Here is a 15,908-nt window from a genome sequence, read left to right as displayed (position 1 = left end):
TCAATAACTACTCCTAGAATGATCTTTCACTATGTATCTGGCCACTTCTTTTTTTTTCTTTCTTTTTTTTTAGTTTCAGTGGTAGAATTTAGTGATTCATCAGTTGCATATAACCCCAGTGCTCATTACATCACGTGCCCCCCTTAATGCCCATTACCCAGTTACCCTTCCCCCCACTGACCACCCCTCCAGCAATCCTGTTTGTTTCCTAGAGTTCAGTGTCTCTTATGATTTGTCTCCCTCTCAATTTTCATTTTATTTTTTCTTCCCTTCCCCTATGTCCAACTGTTTTGTTTCTTAAATTCCACATATGAGTGAAATCATATGGTATTTGTCTTTCTCTGACTAACTTATTTAGCTTAGCATAATACCCTCTAGTTCCATCCACATCATTGCAAATCTGGCCACTACTTCTTTGCTTCAAACCTTGCAACGGCTTATAATCCATTCATTCATTCATTCATTCACTCAATTATTCAACAAACACTTTTGAGAGTCTGTTATATTTTAGGAACCATTCTAGGTGCTGGTGGTGCAAGCAGAAAACAAGATAGACAAGATCCCTGTTTTGTGGAACTTACATTCCAAGGGAGTCAGGATTAACATCCTACCAGATAAAGTTCTAATGCCTTAATCTTGGCATTCAGGGACCTCAGGAGCTCACTGTTCAGCCTGAGCTCCAGTGCATAGACCCCCTCTGGGCTCTTGGACACACTTTGTGTCTTTTCTCCACCTCCACCTCTGGACACCACTTTTCACTCACTCTCCACCCATGTATGCCTCAGGGCAGTGGTGAAAGGTCTTATCCAAAGACATATAGCCACTAAGCACTGAAGTTTGTATTCAGTCCATATATGATGGCTCTAAAGCCTGGTGTTCTTGTATGTATATTCCAGGTTCTGGGCATACAGTAGGGGCTCCAAAGCTACTTTTTGGTGGACCATGGTCTCATATTTATTTTCCCTTCCTTTGACACCATAGGCCAAGGCATATTTCTTCTAGTTAACCCGAACAGCAGATCATAGAGTTTGCTTTCAAACGTTCTAAGACCAGGTTCCAAAGTAACCCTATTCAACGGAGAATCAGTGTGAGGGGCAGGTGGGGCTTGAGGGGTCCTTGTGAGATGAGGAGACTCTGGGGGCTTTGGGTTTGTCATAGACTCCAGGGTTTCTGGGGGTTGCTGAGTATTCTGTAGACTGTGGTAATTCCATGGACAGTGGGGACTCCAGGTAGGCATGTAGTCTTCACAGGCTTCATCAGTTCCAGTTTATTTTGCTTTTTTCTGGAAGTCTAGGGTAAGGGATGCTACAGAGCAGGGCAAAGAAAGAAGGATGTTGAACAGGTCTAGAAGTGAAGTATCCAGATCTTAAAAAGAAAGAATCCTGTCTCTCTCTTTGAGCACAGAATTACAGTAATGTGGAGTAGGCACTGGCTTTACCTTTTCTCAGAATCTCATGATTGGAGTCTGCAACCCTGTCTTCTCCTGCTGGTCCTCCGTGTGCATTCCCAGCACCAGGAGCCCACCTAGTGTTCCCCAGAGTCCTCTGGGAAGTTCTGCCTGACTTCCCCAGGTAGGCTCAGTCCCTCCTTCCTCTGGGTAACCATAACCCCCATCTCAGCCCTGTTACTGTAAGGCTGCCTTTCCACCAGCCTGATTGCTCTCTGAGGGCAAGGCCTGGGTCTCACCTATTTCTGAGACCCCAGCACGGAGGTTAAGAGATACTGTAAGACATTTTGGTGGAATTTAACAGATGCATGATTTATCCACAAAGTGGATAAACCAGCTCCTAGTGTAGAGTGCAAGGAGGGCAGCAGGGCATTTCTGGTCCTAGAGAATTATAAATGGTAAATAACAGCTAGGCCTGTCTCTTCCAAGCTCTGCTGAGGATATGGGGTTCAAGGTAAATGAAGGAGTACCTTGGCTTTGGGCTGGTCTCTAAGCACCTCAGGCTAACATGGGCCTGTGGCATCTACAGAATGTGTTGACCACAACCTGCCAGACACTCAGAGACCAAAGCTTTGGTTTCTACTCTGATGCTACAACCACTGTTAGGGGTTCTTTTGACCCCCTTCTCAATGTGGATTCAGTGTGAAGGTGTGTGTGTGTGTGTGTGTGTGTGTGTACATTGCTGATTCTAATTAGTCTTTATTTCTTTTAATTTTCATCCTTCTTCCCTTCATCATAAGATAATCTGCCAGCACATTCTGGCATTCTAGATGCCCTATAAGATTGAGGATGATAACTCCTTTAAACACTGTACGTGTCTCTCCTTGTGAGTCTCACTGCCATTATTCTGATAGACTAGATTCCAGGCACAATGGATACCCACCAATATCTGCTTCTCTGAAGATGGGCTGACTGTGGATTTTTCTGGCTCTTGAGGCTTCAGAGGCATCTTGGCTTCTTGGCTTGCTCTGACTTTAGGGCTGTTTGTTGCTTTGACCACTGCAACTTTCTTTGACAGCTTCATTCTGATATATTTCATGCTAAGGAAATGACCCCCCTGATCAGTTCTGGCTCTCTGCCCCCCAATGGGCTCTAGCCTTGACCGGAACTTCCGGTCAAGGTCAACTTCAGTGACACCACTGGCTTCCTGTGTTATTGAGGGCAAGCCACACAGCCTCTCTGGGAATTGGTTTCATCCTCTGTAAAACGGGGAGACCTTGCTTATCAGGCTGTGGGGCTCAGATGAGGTTAGCTCTGAAAGGGCTTTGCAAACTGTAAAAGGATTGTTATTGGTCTTTAAGTCCAGCTGATTATGCTTTAAAAATAGCTCCCCAGTTTGCCCTGCTGCCTTGTGCCTCTCTCTTCTCACCCGTTATAGTCCATCAGTCCCAAGTCCCATCTCTTTGACTGCCCCTCATCACTTGCCTGGCTCAAACCTGGCTCTTTGCTGTGTAGTCTGTGGTACCAACTTCCTGCCTGGTTTCAGGCCTTGGGCTCTTGCTCTTTGGTCTGTGTACAGACACCTTGCACTAGGAGCTTTCCTTCCCACTTTAGCACAGTTCCATGGCTCCCAACTGAGGATCGAGTCCGAGATACTCAGACTGGCCAGAGGCCCCTCTGCCAGACTCTCTGGCCTGACCTCTGGCAACTCTGCCCTTCTCATTCTGGGCTTCTAGCCAACACATTTAGCCAACTTTCAAGAGTCTTTATGAACTAACACCAAGAAGCCTTTTCAACTTCATCTTTAGCCATTTCCTCCCACTCTCAAAGCACCTGACATTGCACAAAGACACTGGCAATTCCTCAAATGTGTCTCTGGGGTACGCATATACTACTTTCCACCAAAGAAATGACAGCCCGCTTCAGGCAGCACCCCCCAGGGACTCTGTTGGCTTCTCCAGGGCTGCCACTTCCTCCTTTTATGAAATTCGCTGAAAAGCTCTGTCCTTTGAACCTCTTAGTGGCTCAGCATAGTCCTGATGGCCCTGGACTGCGGTGACCATGTTTGGTGCCTTCTTCCCTTGCCAGACCCTAAGTTCCTTGGGGGCAAGGGCCCTGTCTTCCCCTTTCTATGCCAGCCTTGCAGGGCCTGCCAGGTGGAATTTTATTGCTGGTACTCACATGAGTGGGGTGAAGCAGAGGAATAGCAGTGCAGTTGCAATGGCTCCATAGACAAGGCCCTGGATCAGCCCATTAATGAAAGTCTTGCCCGGCGAAGACCTCTCTCCTGGGAACAGATAGCCTGGTGAGAAAGACTGCTCTTCTGAGGCCTTGGAATCCGAGCCAAAGCTCTGCTCCCTCCGCATCCCACCCTTCCTCACCCAGTCACTGGGCCCCCTCTGCCCTCACTTGGTATCAGCAGGATGCTCAAAGCGTGGGTTCCATTTTTGTTCTTCCCCTTACAGAGAAGCCTCGTGCTCATTCTTGGCTGCTCTGTCAGGCTGATGGTGCTGTTGGCCCAGGGGGCAATTATTGTGGAAGTCACCTGGAGGCTGCCATCGGTGTTGTTCACGCCCACAGGAGTACCTCCCATCCACCACTGCACGGAGGGTGTGGGGATCCCATGGAAGGAACAGCTGCACTGCAGAGTCTTCTCCAAGGAACAAGAGGAATAGAGCAGCCTGGCGGGTGCTGTGGGGAGGGAGGGTCAGCAGTCAGCAAGGCATCCTGACTTCCTGTCTCCACTTCCTGCAGGACCCAGCCTTTTCCTTATTCATGATTCCCAAGGAGCTTCGGAAAGACCTTCTGGAAGCCCAGAGGAGCTGGGCTTCACAGACCAGTTTCCCTTCATCCTCTCTCCTCACCCAGCCTGAAAATGAACACTGGACCTGACTAAGGCAAGGGAGCTTTCTGAGGATCTACATTGCTTCTGAGCCCTGACCTGACCCCCACCGCCAGCCCCAGGCTAGACTTCCTCATCTCAGCTCCTACTTCCTCTTCCTCCCATCTCTCAGGCTCTGCTCCTTCCTAGCTCCACCTGTGATCAATTTCTCCTTTGTCTCTTACTGTCTGGATGCCATTGGCCAAGCCCCTCCCCCCTTTGTTCTTTCCCAGTTTGGAAAATAGGGGTATTCATTGAACCTGTATCCTATTATCATGGATGTAAGAATGAATGCCCTAAGGTTGGCAGTGTTCCTAGCTGAATGTATGGTAAAGTGTTACCCATTCAGTAAACAGAACACCTTTCTAGACTTCTTTCTTCCCAGTCCCAGGTGGCCTTTGATTGAGTATTCATCTTAAGCAGAGATTGCTTTGGCATTTTCTGGGTAAGAACATTCTCGCAACTGCCTGACTGCCTCACTCTACATAGAATAGGTAGGATATATTGTCCACTTGGTGACTTTTGTCAGTTAATAAGCAATAGTCACACTCTACAAGGTCTCCAATGAGGAATCGGTTCTTAGTGTTTCCTACCTTTTCAATGGAGTTGTTTGAGGTTACTGGAAGAAAGGGGTTAATTTTCTCTTAAACAGTAGCCCTTGATTTTGACTTTTCATCTGGGTCACTTGTGGGGGGGGATGAGGAATTTGCAGGGACTCTCCCCCACTGCTGTCCTCTGGATTATTTATTTTTATCATCTGGGAAAGCATGCCTGTGGACAGTGGCTGACAGATATGGGAAACCTGACTAACCCTGGGCCTTCCAGCTCCTAATGCTCTCATACCTTCAACCACCCTGGCTGAGTGCCCACCCTCACCCCCAACTCCACTCCCTGGCCCAATCTGCTATTCACCTCAGCCACTCCCAGCCCTGCCAGCACCCAGCACACGGATGTTTAGTCCATGTTGGTTATTTGGTACTCTACACCTTCATGTCCTCTCTTCTCATACCCTTGCAGCCCAGCCCGCCCCAGTCCTGGAGCCTCAGGCACCTCCAGCACGGTCTCTCGTCCCACTCACCCAGCTGCGGCAGTGGTCCTGCCATCTACAGCAGTAGTGGTCCTCAGGAATAGGAGGGGCCGGGGCCTTCGCCACAGCTGGCTCTCACATCAGAGCCTTGTGGTTCAGAAGACGAGATGATGAGTAACTGAAAGAGGATGTGGGAATGGGAGAACGTTAAGTATTCTTAGCAAGCCAGGGGCTTCTGTCTCTGGTCATCCTGGAGGACTGTTCACGCTCAGAAGCAGGAATTGTGTGGGATGAGACGTTCAAGAGCATCTAGGGACAGGCAGCCCTCCTACGATCTCTGTGAGGACTCAATTCCGTGTGTCCTCTCTCCTCTGGTCTTTCCCTCCCAGTCCCAGTCCACTTGGGAGAAGCTCAATTACAAAGTCTTTGGGTTCTGTCTCAAAGCTAATAGGGATTCATGGAAGGGTTGTGTACCTCAGAGGGACAGGGCCAGTCTGGGTGTTTGCAATAACCCACTGGGGACACAGGAGAAATGGCTTAGACTGGAGCAACTCAGGCCAGGTGGCCAGGGAGGAGCCTGGAGTGGTGGCTGGGAAAGAATGACATGCTTGAGTTAGTGTGCAGGTCGTGAGGGATGGAGTGGGTGGGACAGCCTTAACATCCTTTGGGGAAATGAAAGTGGACAGGAATTCCTCCTGCTGATAGGAAAAGTTCCAAACTTCTTTGCTTTGCAAATGAGGTTCTCTACAACTTTACCTCACCCTTGCTTTCTGGCTCCCCGTGCCTTTCCTAACATTTTCCATGCCACAGGGACAACGTGGCCTTCTCCAGTTTCACCCTAATCACCCTTCTCCCGTCATTCAAGGATTTCTCCCAGTTTTTCCTCTTGCAACTCGGCTCCATCCACATGCACATCCTACTTCAGTTTCAGAGCTGAATTCAGTGCCGTCTCCTGCATGCAGCCTTTCCTGATCTCCCTACCCAGTCAGAAGTGAGTAAATCTCTCCCCTTCCAGAATTACCAACTTGTTTCATTTGTTGTTTTTTGAGGAAAGAATCAGTTTTTTCCTTCTACTAGAGTTATTTGTTTTTGTGCAGCCAGACACCAACTATTTACCCTGCTCTTCATTCCTAACAAATCCAGCTTTGCTTAGGGGTGCAATGTTTTAAGCCAAAGCACCACTTTGTCTAGACTCCTTTGTAGTTAACACGGGGCACGTGATGTTGTTTTAGTGGAAGTGAGCTGGGGATTCCTGGGAAAGTTTTCCTTTCCTGATATTCTCATTTCCTTCTTCCTTGTTCCTTCCTCCTCCTTCCTCCCTAAAATATGGATAAGATACTGGAGGTAGAGCAGCCATCTGGCAACCATGAGGTAACCGTGAGGATGAGTGCCACTCATGAAGGACATTCTTGCCGAACAGTGTGAGGAGCCTGGTCCCTGATGGCCTTGTGGAACTGCTACACCAGCTCCACACAGCCTACCTCTGTACGTCTCCTTACATGAGGAAGACACACTCTTATTTGGTTAGGTCACTTGAGTTGGGAAACTAATGAAATATCTTCGAAGAGAATCTGCCTGAGACTGAGCTCTTTAAGGGAAGGCCCTACATCAAACAGACCTTTGTGACCTCAGAAGACCTTAGAAAATGACCTTCGATAGTCACTGATAAAATGTTCAAATGTTAATCTCACTTTTCATGAAACTATCCTCCCCCACCCACTTTTTTTGGCAAAGCATTGATTTAAGAGCATGAGCCCAGGATTTGAGCACTGATTATGTAAGCTATGTCAGTGATTTACTGGAGGACCACAGACGAATCCTTTCCCTCTCTGGGCCATGAGTCCCTCATCTCTGTATCAATTCCTGGACAAGGTAGGAGGAGGGGATGTTTCCCCAGTCCATCATACCTTGTGGCAGACACTGCTGGCTTCTGACCCAACAGGCATCCCAGCACCATTGTCCCTGTTGCCTCCACTACAGAGACTGAAGATAATAAATATTAGTGTTCCCAAGTTCGCTTACATGTATGTCCTGGTAGTCAGGTGACATGGTTCTGGTCAAAGAAAAAAAAAAAAACCTTCCCAACCATATTGATATTTTACTGTTCAGGAAGGTCACTTAAACCTAGAAGGGAAAAAGAAAGCAAAACCCTAAAATTGAATACAAGCAAAATCTAGTAAACAAATGAAAACAGTGATAACAGAATGATTCTGGAAGAATATCTGTTTCATGTAACCTTTGAACACAGGGCTCTAGCTGTACGGTCTTAAGGGAGACAAAGAAAGCTACCAGTATTGGTATTGTAATTTTGAAACTATTTATGTTTTAAAGATTTTCACAGTAAGGAAAAAGAGAAACAATATAAAATATAATAATTTAAGAGAAGAAATTAAAGTTTAATTTTAATTGGCAATATTGGTACAAACCCTTGGTTTAAAAAAACAAATTCTATTTCCATATTCTGTTCATTGAAAGAGCCTAGGAGATGGGGCGCCTGGGTGGCTCAGTCGTTGAGCATCTGTCTTTGGCTCAGGTCATGATTCCAAGGTTCTGGGAATGAGCCCTGCATCAGGCTCCCTGCTCGGCGGGGAGCCTGCTTCTCCCTCTCCCACTCCCCCTGCTTGTGTTCCCTCTCTTGCTGTGTCTCTCTCTGTCAAATAAATAAAATCTTTAAAAAAAAAAAAAAAGAGCCTAGGAGCAATGACACATCCATAGTGATAAACATGCCTAGCACCTATATCTTGGTTTCTAAATAATATTCATCAGTGTGCTGGAGCCTGCATAAACCAACTTAAAAAAAAAAAGCTGATTATTAAATTTTTAAGAATATTGCAAGCTGGTTATCAAACACAGTCGTTATTATAATTTAAATGATATAACTCATAAGCACATTATATTAAAAACAAAGGTAATAATTAGGGTTACCTGGGTGGCTCAGTCAGTTAAGCGCCTGCCTTCGGCTCAGGTCATGATCCCAGAGTCGTGGGATCGAGTCCCGTATCAGCCTCCCTGATCAGGGGGGAGTCTGCTTCTCCCTCTCCTTCTACCCTTCCCCCCTGCTCATGCTCTCTTTCTCTCTCTCTCTCTCTCTCTCGCTCTCAAATAAAATAAAATCTTTAAAAAAAACCCAAAGGTAATAATTACTTGAAACTGATTACTTCCTAATTTTTCTAGTACATCTCACTGTTATCTGTGTTCTTGAGGTTATTTACATCTATTGTATTACATCTATTCTATCTGTATGATGGAAATACTACATAATGGTGTGTTACTGGATCTCTTCCTAACTCATAACAACATGAGTTGGTAGCTTGAAACTGTCTATGGTGAGAGTGTCTACACAGCGGAAGTTGGCAATGCTACAATTCAGGGCTTATTTTTCCCTTTGAAGATCTGGTTATTAAATATTTACTAGCATACCACTGCTAATATTTCCCACTCAAAGGAAACCATTCATCTTGCAACAGCCTTCCATATTAACCAAACAGCTCTTTGTCAGTCATTTGAGAGCTATTCATTGCTACCACCCAAGTGGCAATAGGATCTGGCAGCTCCTCAGGTGATAAAAGAGGGGAAGAAAGACCACCTGCTCCTGAATACATTGAGTACCTCCTCATATTCCCTTGGTAGCATGTTCCTCTATAAACCATTTCCTTTTTATTATTGAACTCTTCTGGGCATGGCCTTCCTAATTAGCATGTTTATCCAACATTGCCAAAGATAATCATGAGTATTTCAGGTTTCAGGATTATTTTACTTCCTTTGGTCCTATGGGCAGTTTCAATCAAAGCCCAATAGCCAACTCGCTGTCTCTCAAATGGAAATTTTCTTTTTTTTTTTTTAAGATTTTTAAATTTTTATTTATTTGACAGAGAGAAAGAGATAGCGAGAGAGGGAACACAAGCAGGGGGAGAAGGAGAGGGAGAAGCTGGCTTCCCATGGAGCAGGGAGCCCGATGCGGGACTCGATCCCAGGACCCTGGGATCATGACCTGAGCCGAAGGCAGACGCTTAACGGCTGAGCCACCCAGGCGCCCCTCAAATGGAAATTTTCGGATTTAAAAAAATCCCAGTGGTCACCACTGGGTGGTGCTCACTGGCTTTTGTCATAAACTGCAGTCTGCGTAAGGACTCCCAAGACTTCATTCTAGTAATTTTATGGTTAGGGGCTAGCCATATTCCCAAATGTAAAATACGTGTCATCCAAAATCCAAATAAACCAATCAAACACTAGGCTTCTGACATGTTTTTTTTTTTCCACCAGATATCCTATATTTTTTCAAATTAATAACCTGTGTGGGCTTGGGCAAGTTTATTGGCTCCCATTTAGCATGTCCAATCAATAGTGGTTGAAGGGAGAATTTACATGCCTCCTGTTTCATAATACTAGGTAAGGGAAACGTTCCACAGTCAGACACAGTATCTACTTATATTTAGATAAAGGAGGAGACACAATCACTTTACATAAAATCTGTAAGTATTCCACCCCCTCAATCCTTGTATTCTCATATCTTCCCAATCTAACTACAATTCTCACTAGGACTCACAATGCATGGGCCTCCCAGCTTAAGGAACCCCAGACAGATCTCTTCTCCAGGCCACTTTACCACTAGTGTGCCTATCGCTTTGAGTCTCCAGCTGGGCATGGAGCCAAGGAAACCTACCAATTTTTATCGTGATTAGATAATGGAATCATCACCTCAGGCAATCTGAAGTTAGGGTCCCATTGTCACATTTGCCTTCTGGCTTTTGAAATTCCTCTAACCTAGGGTAACTAGAGCAGACTTGATTAGGATCCTTCAAAGTTGAGGGACCAGCTGGGGTTCGCCCTGGTCCACCCAAACTCCAAGAGCCCTGCCCTAAGACCTTTGTTTTGATCCCATCAATGTCCACTCTATTTCTTAAAAACTGTTTAAAGATTTCCCTCTCCACTGGGATGAGTCCCTTTGACACTTCCCTTCATCTTTCCTGTTTTTTAAAAAGATGTTTATTTATTTATTTAAGAGAGAGATGGCAGGAGTTGGGGGGAGGACCAGAGGGGAAGGGACAAGCCGAGTGTGGAGTCCAACATGGAGCTTGATCCCACGACCCTGAGATCATGACCTGAGCCAAAATTAAGAGTCGGATGCTTAACCGACTGAGCCACACAGGGACCCCTCCCCTTCAACTTTCTTCATTCTCCTGTGAATCACTCTAATTTTCCTTGCAACCTATTGTTTCAACATGGCTTTTCCCTTTAGTAGGAGCCCTGAGGCTAGCAGCCATAGCTCAGACTGGACAGAACCCAAGCTTGGCCCAGTGTCGGGATCCAACCCAGCCCTTTTCTTTACTTTCATTTTAGCTATTACAGATAAAAATAACCAAAGGATTGTATATTTAGCTTGTTTCTCGAGATTTTGAATTTCTTTATGCATCCAGTGAGTCACCTCTTCCAGAGTTGGATCCATAATTAAAAAAAAAAAAAATTGGTAACTTAACCTCCTGTAACTCATTGCAGAACAGTTGCATTTTCATGCCTATAAGTGACTTTGGGGACATGAAAGGTTCATCCTCCCCTGACTTCACATCCTTGCTCTTCCCAAAATTTATGTTTCACTGAGCCAGGTTTTCACAAATCTAATTTCTGATGCCAACTGCAAAGTTAGTGAACAGTCCAAAAAGATGCCCTCACTTCTGTCACTAACTGCAGATTTCAAAGGTCTCTAAAACCACCTTCACTTCTAACACCAACTGTGAGTTTTAAGGTCCTCAAGACTACTCAAGCTCTTATACTCATGATTATTGTGTATTGCGACTAAAGGATACAGATTAAAATCTGCCCAGGGAAGAAGCATATAGGGCAGAGTCCAGGAAATTTCCAACCAGAGAGTTTCTGTGGAATCATGGGCAGTATAACTAATATTTCCTGGTAATGATGTGTGACAATATGCATGGAATATGACAACCGGAGAAGCTCACCTGAGCCTGGTGCCCAGAGTTTTTATTGGACCTTAATCATATGGGCATGATTGACTGCCCCCATGGCTGACCTTAAGTCTCCAGCTCCAGCTCCTTTTTTAAAAAACAAAAAAGATTTTATTTATTTGAGAGAAAGAGAGAAAGCACAAGCAGGGGGAGGGGCAGAGGGAGAGGGAGAGAGAAGCAGAGCCTGACATGGGGCACGATCCCAGGACCCTGAATTCATGACCTGAGCTGAAGACAGCCCCTCAACCGACTAAGCCACGCAGATGCCCCTCCATCTCCAGCTCCTTCTTGGTGAGCTGATACCACATGATCCAAAGACCCCATTCTAAATCATACTGTTACATGATCTGGTGTGGCCCCTAATCACACTTTCAGACTCTTCAGTGTGATGCCCCCCAGGCAAACAAATACACTCCTGTCAGGAATGACATTCTAGGGACTTAGGGATTATCTTCCAGAAGCCAAGGGCAAAGGCCAGACCTTTCTTCAGGCTAGGTTAAATACCTTACTACACAGAAGGATAAATGCCAGATCCAAGGTAGCAGTTATTTCCAAGTTTGAGTGGGAAATATATTTGGGGAAAGGATAAAGAGGCAGTGTTTTAAATTTTAAGTTGGGTAGCAGATACATGCTCTTGTAATACCATTTTACATCTATTTATCTGAAATATTTCATAATATGTAAGTGAAAATTTGATCATTGTCATTTATATGAAAGTTTTATATATGTGTATTACATGTAAATATATATGTATGCTCATATATAAGTTATGTGTTCATATATAATACATAAACACATAAACATAAATAAAACAAAGATCTGGAAAGATACATAGTATGCTGGTACCAGTACTTACCTGTGGGTAGAGTCGTGATTAGAGAAAAGACGAAGTAGGGTTGTCAGTTTTTATTCTGTACACTTTGGCACTGTTTGACACATACGTATGCATTCATGCACTACAACCAATTCTTTTCATAAAGATGACTCAGTAAATGAAAACAAAGACAGGACTGCATAAGTAGGCCATAACGAAATTTTAAAATATTGTAAACTAATCTATTTAGCTACTAATACCCACCAATTTCACATGTACATCATCCCATTTACCCTCCCAAGAACGTGAGACACTGAATATACAGACAATGGCCATACCACACAAGACCCGTGAGCCTCAACTGTATGGCATATATGACTCTGATTTTGCACTTCGAGCAAACGAGTCCAGGAAGCCAAACCACAATCTCTGCAGCAACTGGCCCAGAATGGTCAGAACCTGGTCAATGAGCACCAGGTTCCCTAGTTTTTGCCCCGGCTTCCAGCTCAGAACCAATCAAAGAGAAAGTCAAATCTGCTCCCAATCCAATTATGTAAGATGCCCCCACTTCTAATTGGCTAATCTTTAGCTTCCCCATGATCACAATCTCTATCTGAAACTTGTTTTTCCCACTCTGCTGCCTGCCTTTGAGTCATTGGCCGAATGCAAGGGATGGTGGCTGACTCTCTTGTCACAGCAAGCTCTGAGTAAGTAATTTGTTTGTTCTCATTTGGGTAGTCTTCATTTATTTCCAGAAACCCTGAGGAATTAAGTCTTATGATTTCCTCCTTATGGGGGAGGAAACTGAAACTTGGAGAAATAAGCAATTTTCTTAATGCACTGAGCAAGTGTTGTTGGAGACAGATTTAAAACTCAAGTTCCTCTTTCTCCATACCAACTTTTTTTTTTTTTAAGATTTTATTTATTCATTTGAGAGAGAGAGAGAGAGAGAGAGCACGAGCGGGGCAGGGGAAGGGCAGAGGGAGAGGAGAAGCAGAGGTCCTGCTGAGCAGGCAGCCCAATGTGGAGCTCAATCCCAGGACCCTGAGATCATGATCTGAGCCAAAGGCAGAGGCTTAACCGACAGAGTCACCCAGGCGCCCTGGCACTGCTTTTAAAATATATTCAAAATCTCACGACTTATCAGTCACCTCCACTGTGGCCACGCTGGCCCAAACCACCATCCTCTCTCACCCAGATTGCTACAGTAACCTGCTCACTGGCCTTGCTGCTCTACCTCTAGCCCCTGTCTGTTCTATTCCCCACAGTGGCAGCCAGAGGGAACCTATCAACACCTCAGCGAGATCCTGCCCCTTCTCTGCAAAACTCTCCAGTGGCTCTCATCTCACTCAGAGTAAAAGTCAAAGTTCTGCACAAAGCCCTCTCCCTTTGCCTCTCTGACCTCACCTCCTGCCACTCTGTGGAGGCTCTCTACTTCCAAACACAGTCGGCTTCCTCTAATGAGCCTCCAGAAGCACAATCCCTAGTGACGGCACTCTCATTCATTCCCTCCAGCAACCGACATTTTGAGCTTTATGCCAGGCACTGTCCCAGGGATAAGGCGGTAACCAGGAATAAGACAATCCCTGCCGTCATTCTCGTGCGGGAGGCAGACAATAAACAAGCTGGCAATCAAGATAATCTGATAGCTATTAAGTACGATGGAAGGGAAACAATGCAGGATAACAAGATGGAGGATTACGGGAGGCGGCACCGTGGGGAAACGGCTTAGGTAGGGCGGTCAGAAAAGGCCTCTGTGAGGAAGGGGCACCTGAGCAGACACCTGGAGGCAGGAAAGCCACATCTGCCCCCTTTCTGCACTGCCAATTCCCCGGCCCCCTTCTCTGACTTAAAGCCCCATTTTGGACGTTGGAACGAGCCCTGTCCGGGTCCGGTCCCAGGCTTTGCTAGTAAATCACTGAGTAAGCTCGGTCGGGTGTTTTCTCCTCTCTGCTTCTCCTTTGATCTCCTCACCTGTAACAGGAGCGGGGTTTATGATTTGACAGGTAGCGATCCGCCCAGCCCTACAGCTCTGGTTTCCTCCCGCTCTTCTCGGCCAGGCTTTAGGCCCGGGCTGGCCCCGCAGGCGCCCTTTCCCCTCCCCCGCCCCCTTACGTTTCCCTTTGCCCCTCGTTTCTCCTCTCCATTGTACCGTTGGCTCTGTCCCAAGGGCTCCAGGGTATCCCTGGTCCTCGGCACACTCCGACTGTGCATCTCCTTGGCGGAGCCTACGTGGCATGAAGGGCTTTCCCGACTTGCTGCGGAAAAGACTCACTTTGGGACGACTGCCCGACTCAGGCTGACTGGAAAGCTGATTTTCTAGAAAAACCAAAGACTAACAGTGAAGCTGATTAACTGGCTTACACTTGGGATAACCGTGGGACCAACGACCGAGCGCCTTACGGGGGGGTTAGCTTACTAAGAGACTGATTCAGAGGGCGCACGATTAACTGACTGACAGGGCAGGCTACCGAGGCGGCGGATTCTCCGATTAACTCATTAATGGGTTTGCAAGGGGACTACCTGCTGACTCCGACCCGCACTAATCTGATCATTAATCCACAGACCACTCGGGGACCCCCCCCGGCGGCCCTTGAGGCCGACCCGGTGACCCACTCGGTGGCAGGCTGAATGCAGGCAGGCTCCTGGCGAACGGAGGGACTGAAGAGCCCGCGGCTGCTCTCAGGGAGCCTCCGCGGCTGGCGGACCCAGAAGAGGTCTCCGTCCCCACAGAGCGGCTCGAGGCGCCGCTCTGGAGCCTAACCGTGTCTCTCTCCCACGCCCCCACACATCCCCCCGCCCCCACAAACCTGACTGTCGAGCATGGGGCCGCCTGACTTACAGAGAAGCCCCAGTTTGGGCAGTTCCAACACAAATCGCGCGCTCAACGGTCGCCAGGAAAGCCAACAGGCCCGGACCGGCTCGCGACGCCAGGCGCCTTTCACCTGTGGCGCGCGCAAGGCTGTGGAGCCGCTGGAGTCTCCCTTGGTCCTGCCCTCCGGCCTTGCATGGGCGTGTCTACCCTGCAGCCAATCAGCGGTTGCATGGGCCTATTCTACAGCCAATCAGCGTCTGGACAGGCCTCTACTGCAGGCAATCAGCGACAACACACCTACTCCTCAGCCAATCAGAGGCTGCACGCGCCCTTACTCTGCGGCCAATCAATGAGGCAGCTGCGGCCTGGCAAGCAGGACTTGAACCAATCAGTAGCGGCGGGCAGTGCCGTGGGGATGTGGGCGCCCGTTTTCTTTCCATGAGGCTTTTCTTGATGTTGCTAATGAAAACCTCTCTACTTTCTTCACTCTGATGGCTCGGTTCCTCGTTCTACTCATTAAACACTTTTCTTAACCATTGAACATTTTCAAAACACTGCTACTAAATTATAGTTTTGCTTACGGTCTGACTACTTCACTAGAACGCAAGCTCACTGTGGGCAAAGTTTTGTTTTGTCTTTTTTCACTGCGGTTTCCGGCATGCTTGGAATATTGAGGATATTTAATATTCATCAATACGTTTTCATTTAATCATGAACAGGCCGAGGGGAGAGGAACTCAAAGTTTCATATTAGTAGTATTAGACTCATCTTACTGAAATATAGCTCTGACCATGTATCCCCTGTATGTATGTGCTCTACCTCCCCTACTAGACTGTAAGCTCCTTCTGGGCAGGATCTGTGTCAGACTCATCTTTGTATTTCCCATAGTACTGTCAATAAATATTTCTTAAATGGACAACAACAACAAAAAAGTTTCATGTCAGCCATGTGTTTAGTTGGTCAGATACTGCCAAAGAATTTTCCAAAGCGGACAAACCAGTTTATACCTGTGCCAGTAACC

General features: G+C 46.6%; 1 protein-coding gene across 11 annotated transcripts; it reads right to left on the bottom strand.

The window, feature by feature from the left end:
- Positions 1 to 487: 487 nt before the first annotated feature.
- LOC114199600 (SIGLEC family-like protein 1) lies at positions 488 to 15,045 on the bottom strand. Of its 11 annotated transcripts, XM_028091579.2 has the most exons (7): positions 14,915 to 15,045; positions 14,225 to 14,391; positions 7,203 to 7,278; positions 5,347 to 5,473; positions 3,797 to 4,078; positions 3,569 to 3,674; positions 1,312 to 2,487 (listed from the first exon to the last, which is right to left on the bottom strand). In XM_028091579.2, the coding sequence occupies exons 4-7, from the start codon at positions 5,369 to 5,371 to the stop codon at positions 2,223 to 2,225; spliced, it is 678 nt and encodes a 225-aa protein (XP_027947380.2). In that variant the 5' UTR covers positions 5,372 to 5,473; positions 7,203 to 7,278; positions 14,225 to 14,391; positions 14,915 to 15,045; the 3' UTR covers positions 1,312 to 2,222. The 11 variants fall into 11 exon arrangements, with proteins under 11 accessions (XP_027947375.1, XP_087883905.1, XP_027947380.2 ...); XM_028091574.2 differs by lacking the exons at positions 7,203 to 7,278; positions 14,225 to 14,391 and adding an exon at positions 488 to 1,305 and having other exon boundaries at positions 2,331 to 2,487; XM_028091582.2 differs by lacking the exon at positions 7,203 to 7,278 and having other exon boundaries at positions 14,883 to 15,045.
- Between the last annotated feature and the right edge of the window lie 863 nt (positions 15,046 to 15,908).

This window comes from Eumetopias jubatus, unplaced genomic scaffold (genome assembly GCF_037043125.1).
Source record: "Eumetopias jubatus isolate StellerSeaLion01/CBP00866 unplaced genomic scaffold, mEumJub1_p1.0 scaffold_10, whole genome shotgun sequence".
Taxonomy (NCBI): domain Eukaryota; kingdom Metazoa; phylum Chordata; class Mammalia; order Carnivora; family Otariidae; genus Eumetopias; species Eumetopias jubatus.
The sequence above is the reverse complement of the archived record's forward strand: the minus strand, read 5'-3'. Positions and strand labels throughout refer to the sequence as shown.

What these genes read in the sequence shown, in the direction of transcription:
- LOC114199600 (XM_028091582.2), bottom strand. Translation starts at nt 5,371, where the DNA reads ATGGCAGGACCACTGCCGCAGCTGG. An exon ending in GAGCATCCTGCTGATACCAA is followed by an intron (nt 3,675 to 3,796) that starts GTGAGGGCAGAG and finishes ATCTGTTCCCAG; the next exon opens with GAGAGAGGTCTTCGCCGGGC. An exon ending in CTCTGCTTCACCCCACTCAT is followed by an intron (nt 2,488 to 3,568) that starts GTGAGTACCAGC and finishes TCATTTCCTTAG; the next exon opens with CATGAAATATATCAGAATGA.